This window comes from Chenopodium album, chromosome 1 (assembly GCF_948465745.1).
Source record: "Chenopodium album chromosome 1, dcCheAlbu1.1, whole genome shotgun sequence".
In the NCBI taxonomy this organism is placed as follows: domain Eukaryota; kingdom Viridiplantae; phylum Streptophyta; class Magnoliopsida; order Caryophyllales; family Amaranthaceae; genus Chenopodium; species Chenopodium album.
The window spans coordinates 79,808,589-79,818,350 of NC_137834.1; the positions used below are offsets into that span (position 1 = coordinate 79,808,589).

Genomic DNA, 9,762 nt, shown 5'->3' on the forward strand with positions numbered 1-9,762 from the left:
TGTATCCCACTGCAGCAGATGTGTGAATCGGATTTGATTTATTATTCGCGGTTCTACTTGATTAAACACCAATAGGTGCTGACTGAGTGGCTTGAATCAAATTTTATTTTTCAAGGACTTTAAAGCTAAGCTAAGAATATCTAAAACCACAGAATTACATGTTTCCTAGACTGCATGAATATATAGCCCCAACATACATATACCTCCTTTGTTTCATAACATGAGGCATTTAACCTATTCAGTAAAATTTATGCTTCACTTGGTACACTTTTTGGTTGTGTTTTAAGTTTTGGTTCCTATGGTCAAAATGTTACTCAGACTCGAAAACCCATGTCTAACATGAGTTGAGTACATGTCTAGGTGTCTGACACAGCTGTTTTGTGATAATTTTTCATGATTTTGGCCTAGATAGAAGTGTCTAAGTGTCCTATGCATGTCTAAGTGTCCTGTATATGTCTGAGTGTCAAGGATCCGACACAAGTACTTGTGAAATAAACGGCAATAGTACCATACAAATTGTAAAGGCCCACTAAAAATTACTCCACCATTGTTTATCATCGTCTTTTGGTAGTTTAGACTAAAATTTACCTATTAAGCACACAAATTAATAACCACCAACATGTAATTTAACTAAACACCTATGTACCGTATTTATGCTACTAATGTAAAGAATTGTATAAGTAAAGCTATCAACTAATGAAGCAAGACATATGAACCAACAACCGATTGACAAATAATAAAACATTATTTAAAATTGCATCTATACTATATATTAAAAGGTTAAGGATGATCGAAACCCTCAACCTTTTATAACAAGAATAACTATTTCACCATCTAAGCTAATTATCAAGTATGATATTAATAAGTTAAAAAAAAGTATAGAAATGTAAACCACAAAGTTCAATTAAAAAAAAATACACTTAAAAAAACTCAATTTTAGTTTGCCTATGACAATTACAATTTTAAAAAGCCTTTAAAAAAATTATCGATTGCACGTCTACAATAATAACAATCCGGGGCTAATGCCCGGGCTACTCACTAGTTGGTTATTATAAATTAATATATACTCCATGGTTAAAAATTAAAGGGGTGCTTTACATGTGTAAATGTGTAATGTTCATGTTAAAAATACTGAAAAAGTTTGATTAGAATATGTTACCCATTAAATTGAAGGATATATTCTTGCCAATGTCTTTTGGTTCAGAAGAATCCTAAATTGACGATGATGTAACCTGAAACAAGAACAGTCATATCAACGATTTGCATAATTTACAATAATAAAATTAAAGTTAGGAGCTTGGAAAGAATAATGGTAATACCATTGATGGCTTAGATTTGATATTGAAGCTCTGATTATTCATTCGCTGTCTCCTTGAAAATTTGACAAGTTCCTCCACACCAAACATGGCTTTTCCCTCCATCAATTCAAATTAGGGAAGAAAGTTGGCTGGTTGGGTAACTTCAATTGTAGGTTTACCTTTCATAAAACAAATACTATCTCTATTAGATTGAACTGAACTGAACTGAACTAAACTAAAATAAATTGTTTATAGGGTGTCCATGATTTGGATTAAAATCGAAATCGGATCCGAACTTTAAATCGAATAGGCTTGGATTGAGATTTAACCATTTAAGTCAATCATCAACTATGTTATTAATATGTAAAAAAAAAAAAAAAATTATATAAGTGCAAACCACAAGGTTTAATTAAATAAATAAAAAGTACATATACAATTTTTAAAAACTTATAGCATATTTCCATTAGAAATTACACATTTAAAATATAATCAAACTCATTACAAGCTCAAAGGTCATCCAAGGGATTAAAGTTACCTTTAAATTAATCGTCTTATAATAAAATTAACGTGAATATAACTACATAAGTCCACTTATACATGATTTATTTTTCACAATTGGTCTTGTATGGACCCGGTCTACAATAATTATTGTAGACCCAAAATTTGACACTTTCAAATAATATAATCACATTCTGGATGATATAATCACTTTTTTAGACGATATAATTATCTTTTTGTGAGTCATATTTTGAATTATATAATCTCATATTAAACCATTTAACGAGATTATCAGCTAGTCTTGTGTGAGGCCGGCCACACCGTATGACCACTTAAAGTAATCCATGTAATACCAATCGAGTAACCCCTATAACACCGACTGAGTAATTCTATAACAATGACGAATTAACCACTTTAACACCGATCAAGTAACCCCCATTACCCTAGCGAATTAATTTCTATAGTGGCTGGTCACATTGTGTGGCCAGCCACATATAAGACTTTGTGTGAGACTATATAATTATCTTTAGGATGATAAAATTTAAAAATCATCTTTTGAATGATGTAATTTACTATTTGATACTTTTTATAATGATAAATTCACTTTTTAAGTGATACATTTACATAACAGTTTCAGGATGATATAATTACTTTTGTAATAATATAATCACATTTTGTAGGATATAATCACATTCGTATGGTATACTAGAAGGTTGGGTCAACAATAAGTTATTCCAGACCGGGTCTATTCTAGTCTTTACCTATTTCTCAATACTTGTGACACATAAAAATTATTTTGTTGTAACTAATAAGAAACAAGGGTAGTACAAAATAAAAACAAATATTGGGGTTGCCCTTTTGCTTCACGCCTTCACCATTTTATTTTTATTTTTTTACAGAAAAATCACGGAGTATCGAGATGATAAACCTTTGGCAAAAATTAATCCAAAACAGTATCCAAGCCGCTCCCCTCTTCACTCTAGCTAATTCCTTGTAAGTTGTAACTCTGGGTTGTCATATCATTAATTTCCAAATTACATTATTTAAGCTACAATCTCCATGATGGCAAACTACAAAATTTTGCAAGATAAAAAATAATAATAATAATAAAAGAAATAAATGCCCAAAAAAAAAAAAAAAAAAAAAAAAAAAAAAAGAAATCACAACTACTTATTCATTTAAAATGGATACCACATGTGTTTGGGGCCTTTGGGTGAGGTACAATTATAAAGCTAAGTAGTTTCACCAAAGCTATAACCCTTGTAGCTCTATAATGATGAGCTACTAGCTCCAATTATTTAAAGGAAAATTTAACAAGAATAATCCAACCTTTGTTGAATTCTTCCAAAATAATCCAACCTTTCGATTAATCCTGAATAATCCTAAGTTTACTACTTATTTTCTTCCAACAACCCTATCAGGTCACCTTACCCTTTGTAACAGGTTACCTTCAAAGTGGCATTTTCTTATTGGTCAATTTTTTTTAATTGAAATTAAAATAAAAAAAATTCTCTCTTCCCCATCCTGCTTGTTTTTCACTCCTTTTCCTTTCCTCCATTATCAGCCACCAAAACCACTCATCACAATACACGGGGCCACCACGTGAACACCACCAACATCACCACTCAACACAACAACCAACCCACAACAATGCAGACAACACACACAACTAACATCTTCGATGTACGACCACCCCCAATTCAGCATCAAATTTAATTGATAAAGAGGGAAGAGAATGAATATGGTGGAGGTTGGGATTTGGGTTCTGGGTTGGTGGAGTTGGGGTTTCGCCGTTTCGGGGCATGGGTGAAGATGGGTTGGTGGTTTCGGGGTATGGATGAGGCCGTGGGGGTGGGATTGGTGGTTTTGGCTAGGTGAGGTTGGTGGTTTCGAATCTGGGTAAGAGTGGGGTGTGGGGTAAGTGGTTGTGGTGGTGGATGGCTGAGTTGCAGGCTGATTATAAGGGGGTGGCACGAAGCAAGCTAATTGTCAGGGAGAGGAAAAGGTAGTGGGCTGGTTGATGGGGAAATGGGGTAGGTTGATGGTGAGGTGAGGTGAGGTGGTGGCGGGAAGTTTCAGGGAGGTGAAGGAGCCATTGTTAATGGCTAGAAGGTTGAAATGGAGTTGAGGAGGGAAGAAGGAAGAAGGGGAAAAAATTAAGGGGGGATTTTTCTTACTTGAAGTTCAGGTAACTGGTCATATAGGCTTGGTATAAGATAATAAGTAGTAAACTTAGGATTATTAATCAAAAGGTTGGATTATTATAGGAGAATGGGGTAAAGGTTGGATTATTAGTGTTAAATTTTCCTTATTTAAAAATTACAAGCAATGACTTATATACAATCATTGTGGATTATCTCTCTTCTCTCTCCTTTGTGATTTGCAACTTAGAAAGATGTGAATACATCAAAGGGTTTTTTTTTTTTTTTTTTTTTTTTTTTTTTTTTTGGTGGTGTTGTTTAGAGAGCCACAAAAGCAGAGTGAAAATCGATTATAGATTATCTAAAATATGGAGGAAAACTGTACTCACTTGAGCTATCCCTCACTCTCAAATTATTATTGTTTAGATTGTAAAATTTATATTATTTTCTCTAAATATTTGGTTTACAGATGTGTAAGATTATTATAGAAGAAAATACTGGTTAATATGCAATATTAACAAGACTCGTTTATATGAGGGCACACCAGTCATTTCCACCTTTTTAGTAAGGGCAAAATTGTAAACATGCGGGTAGGATCTCTAACGTTTAAAACAGGCGTCTCCTCGTTTGTTTACAGTCCCGTTCCATAACTATTTTCCGTTGCTAAACCAATTGGTGTTTCGTTCTCCTGAATGGTCTGGCTCTCCTCCAAAAGATACTGCAGGTGGAGAGCATGTTCTTTATAATTCCACTGAGTCTCATATCGAATTGAAGTTACCCTTAATTTTCTATGTCGATCTAAATTGGTGTCTGTGTTTTCAAACTACGGAAGCGGCGGTACATTGTCGTTTCTTTAATTTACGACATTATTTACAGTTTTTCGGATTGATTCTTCCCATTATTGTTGTTGTAAATTGGATTTGTTTACAATTAAATAATTTATTGATTGATTGGTAATGTCATGTGATAGAGTATAAAATATATTCTTGGGCCTCAACCACCAGTTTAAGCTTTTGGTTGAGATGATCCACTAACATGGTATCAGAGCCAGCGTGACACAAAGGTCACGGGTTCGAATCTCATTCGCCCCTCCTTCAAAGTGGAATTTATTCGTCCCAGGTATGGGTGGGGCTGTGTTGCTTCCACATTTCAAGCCCAAAGGGCCTTTCATGTGAGGGGAAGTGATAGAGTATAAAGAATCGCTCATAATATGTCATCATATTAACAAAGATTGTTAATATGGCTTATTAGCCGGGGCTGGCTCTTATTGTAGATGTCGTAGGACTACTTAGAAGATGTTTGGTGAGCTCAGCTAATCACCTTTCCACAAAATAGAGCTCAGCTAATTACCTCCGAATTTAGAACAACAATTAGAAGTTTACATTTACAACAACGCCTGATAATTGAGAAATTCAGTCCATAATTCAGATTCTGAGAAATTCTCTCTCAAATCTCAATGACAATAACTACCCTTCCCGCCATTTTCTCTCTCCACTTTTCTTCCTCATCCTACCACCCAACCAAACTCCATTACACACCCAATTTACGCCCTTCTTTCTCTCCCCTCAATTTCACCCCCAAATCAAACCCTAGGTCTGTCAATTTCAAATTATTTCGTCAATACTAGCTTTGATTTTCATCCAATTATTAATTTGAGTGCTTAATTTTTAATTTCTTGTTTTGTTGCAGATTAAGAATTTCCTATGGAGCTACAATTTCATCCAAGAAGCAACTTAAATGGGTACCTTGTTGTTGCAGTGGTAATGCCGATATTAACCCTGATATAGCTCATGATTCCTCTTCTAAGGTATGTACATCATTTTGTTGCTCTTAATTTTTTGCAATTTTAACTTATGTAACATTAATAGTCTTGGTTTTTATCACGGTGGTCTAACGTAGAATTTGTTATATACACCCAGATGTACCGTATACCCAACTAACTCAAAGTTAGTTTTTGCTCTTCATTTGATGATTAAGTGAAAAACAATCATCAAAATGAGTACAAAATACCTGGGTGTAGTGGTGTACCCTATATAACAATCTCTTGGTGCAACAGGGATTAGTCGAATCGTTGCGAATGAGAATGAACCTTACGGTGTTTAGTATCATGAAACTAATTTAGTCATGGTTTGCATTAGAGAAATAACTTGGAGTTAGTTGACACATTTGAATTTGATAATGGAAACTAGAAATTAGCATTGTGTACCCCGGTGTACCATCTAATAATCGCTATGGAAGATATTAATGAGAATTGAGAACTACCTAAAATATGAGACATGCTAACTTATTGGCACTTAATACATCTACATTAGCTATACCATACAATGTATAAGTTCGATCATTAAGTAAAGCATAGCTGTTCTTTATAGCCAAATGCGCCAAAGTTTTAGCTACAACAATCCTATTCAGTTGTGCTAGGTACAAGAGTCTTTTATACTTCTTGTTTGATGCACTAGTTAGGTACTACCTTTCCCATATGATGCATAAGTGACAAGTCCAACTGTTCGAGTGATAAATTTAATTAAGTACAATTTTATAATTCTCTTCAAACCTTTGAAATCAATGTTAGTTTTAACATCTACTGTATGATACGAAAGCCTTTCCTAGATGTTATGTTATTTTAATTTGAGTACTATCCGTGTGGGTGTCATTCTCCCTTGTCAGAGAAGAGCAGAACATATCATTTGCAAAACTATTTCTGTTAAAATTAATGAAATATACTGGAAACATAAATTTAAGGCTTTAGCAACTTCCGGGAATTATGGATAAGATATGCGGGTGTGCTAATGGCACTTCATCTCTGGAGAAGTTTTGACACTTTCTTGATAGGAAACCAAGTGATGAGTTAGGTTTATAGCACGAAGCAATAAAAATGTACATAGTTTGACATGGAAATTTGTGATACCAAAAGCTCAAATCTGTCAGCATATAATGGCCTTAAGATGGTTGTTTTACAACTGTAGCTATCCATTTTGGGCCATAAGATGGAATTGTTCAGGAAGGAAAAATAGAACATTTGATTCGATTGCAACATTAATGGTAGTCTTACCATCATGATGTCATGTTTCTTTGAATGAGTATTATAATGGGGTTTCATCCCAACCATTACTGGATATATTTTGCTACATATGATTAAGGTCATCTGTTGTACCTCTGTAGGAATCAAATATTAACATACAGCTTCCTAGGAGAAGCTTGCTCGTGCAATTTACTTGTGATGCTTGTGGTGAAAGAACAAAACGGCTGATTAATAGATTAGCCTATGAACGAGGAACTGTGTTTGTTCAGGTATTTTTGAACTAATGTCCTCTGAGAATTCTGTGTATTTTGTTGAGGATATGTGTGTGAACATAATATGTTTTAAAAAAAATTCATATTTTATTGACATTGTGGATATGAAAGTATGCGACAGTTGTGCCCTCATCTTTTGAGTTTGTTTAATGACATATTGTATTCTAGTAACAATTGTATTGAGAATTGGGAAAGCTTCCAGTATTATTATCAGCTTCTATATTGTTGAATATGCTGAGAGCAAAAGTAAGAATTAACTCTTATGATGTGGTATTTGCTTGACAAATGGAAATTGATGGCTTAGTCCTCGATAGAAAGCTACCTGTTTTTCTTTATTTTTCTTGCTTGTGGTATGTGATGAACTCTTCACATTGCACTGAAAACGATCAAATTTTATAAGCTGGCTGCGTATCATCATCCTTGATGCCCTTTTTTTAATTATTATTGATGAGCAGCTAAATGCCAAGATGGGGGTTTGGCAAAATGTTTTATTTGATACTTTGGTGAAAAATTATAGTCCATTTCTCAAGAAGCATTTTGCTTGCCAATAATAAAATACTCTGTAGATATGTTGTCATCTGGCTATGATAAGGACTTTGATCCACCTAGTAGGTTGCATTATTTCACATATTTCAGAAAGCTTCTTAATGTAAGCTGTGATATCCAACTTCATTTTTATTTTCTCTGAATAATGTCATCAAATGTAATCATTTAGTCCTGTTTTCATCAGTGCGCAGGGTGTCTCCAGCATCACAAATTAGTTGACAACCTGGGTCTTGTGGTTGAATATGACTTTCGGAATGATACTGGTGAAGATTAGTATGAATTTTTGGAATACTTATGCCCCTGTTTGCTTACTTGGACATTTTTGTACTTCTTAACTACTATCAGTAGGAAATTAATATCTTTTTGGCGAGTGTTTCTCTTTTAATCATACAAAAACAATCTTAGTTTTTGTATTAGAAATTTAATTTCGAAACATAGTTCAACTTTTACAGGTTTGTTCATATCCTTGAGGTTATGCATAATTAGGAGGTAACTTCAACTACCTATGATCTTTGATCTGTACTTTTTATATATACTGACAAAATATTCACATCTATTGACCATTGAGAAGATTTTCATATGGAAAGATCAGAATAATAGTGATTTATGGCTAGACCACAAACTCGATGGCCATGCTTTTGGCTAGGATTGTCTTTTTACTTGAGGGCCAAACTCATGAACTCTGATTGGATCAAACATTACCTTTGATCAGAATTGAATATTTTTGTATGTATTAGAAATAATTATGTGTAAGTACTCAATCACATTGTTTTAACTGAAAATTCTTGAACTCTCATCTCATAACAAAAAGTCAAAAAAATGAATGAAAAAAAAAAAAAGAATCAATTGCTTATGTAAATCAAGGTTGAGATTACAAAACAACAAGCAGTGCAGCTGCTATGAGTCCTGTCATCCACTTGCTCCATGTGTATCCTTGCTGATAGATAGATATACCTGCATTCTGTTTCCATGACATCAAGTTAATATACATTTTGTCTGCAAGGAAAACAAAAGTGAGAAAGAAAAGGTTTTCTAAATTGAGATTTTACCAAATCTGGAGAAGGAGCCGGTGACATATCGTCTGAGGTATCTGTGACTGCTGTAGGAGGTGCTGGTGGGCTTGGTGGTATTGGGGCTGGAGCTGGTGCATGGTGATGCTTGTGCTTATGCTTGTGCTTCCTCTTCTTTTTCCCCTCAGAGGGTGCTGGTGCTGGTGCTGTTGAGGGACTATTAACTGGTGCTAGGCTTGGTGATATAGCCACTGGCGCTGGTGCAGGAGCCGTCTGTGTCGGCGCTGGTGCAGGAGCTGGCTTTGTGGGTGCTGGTGCAGGAGCCGGCTTTGTGGGTGCTGGTGCAGGAGCTGGCTTTGTGGGTGCTGGTGCAGGAGCTGGCTTTGCTGGAGCAGGTGATGTTGCTGGTGGAGGTGACACAGGGGCTGGTGGTTGTACTGGTGGCGGCGGTTGGGTTACTGGTGCAGGTGGTAGTGATGGTGTTTGTACTGATGGGGGAGGAGCTGTGGGAGGTGGTGAGCTTTGAGGTGGTGGGACAGTTGGACTTGACACTGGTGAAGTGGACACGGGTAATGGAGTTGCTGTAGTTGGCGGGTTTGAAGTAGGTAATGGTGGTGCTGGCGATGCAATTGTTGGTGATGCTGCTGGTGCTTGGGCTTTTGCTAGTGCTACGGCAAGAAATATTCCATATAACATGCAAACACACCTTAGATTAGCCATTTTTTTCTTCAGGTAAAATGCCAAAAGAATGAAGGTGAAATTTATATAGTAAGGAATGATGAACTTGTAAGAAAATGGTTAGGAGGTTGGTGAAGAAGGGGAGAGGTACACTTCAAATGGTTACATCTCATCTACTGATTTATGGAAGTTGTGATTTTTAAGTTTACGAAAATAGTATAAACTTGCTTTCCATTTTAAACTTGTGGTAATCAAAGCTCAATATTTAATTAGATGATGTTACTTACTCCGTAAATGTTT

At 35.2% G+C, this 9,762-nt stretch overlaps 2 protein-coding genes across 2 annotated transcripts; one reads left to right on the forward strand and one right to left on the reverse strand.

Moving 5' to 3' along the window:
* The first annotated feature begins 5,285 nt into the window (after nt 1-5,285).
* Nucleotides 5,286-8,223, forward strand: LOC145558258 (uncharacterized). Its single transcript, XM_081619447.1, has 4 exons — nt 5,286-5,530; nt 5,627-5,744; nt 7,097-7,225; nt 7,959-8,223. Exons 1-4 carry the CDS (start codon nt 5,394-5,396, stop codon nt 8,046-8,048), a joined length of 474 nt encoding a protein of 157 aa, XP_081475573.1. The 5' UTR covers nt 5,286-5,393; the 3' UTR covers nt 8,049-8,223.
* Nucleotides 8,224-8,366: 143 nt separating this feature from the next.
* On the reverse strand, nt 8,367-9,762 carry LOC145558254 (uncharacterized). Its single transcript, XM_081619434.1, has 2 exons — nt 8,824-9,762; nt 8,367-8,735 (listed from the first exon to the last, which is right to left on the reverse strand). The coding sequence occupies exons 1-2, from the start codon at nt 9,502-9,504 to the stop codon at nt 8,646-8,648; spliced, it is 771 nt and encodes a 256-aa protein (XP_081475560.1). The 5' UTR covers nt 9,505-9,762; the 3' UTR covers nt 8,367-8,645.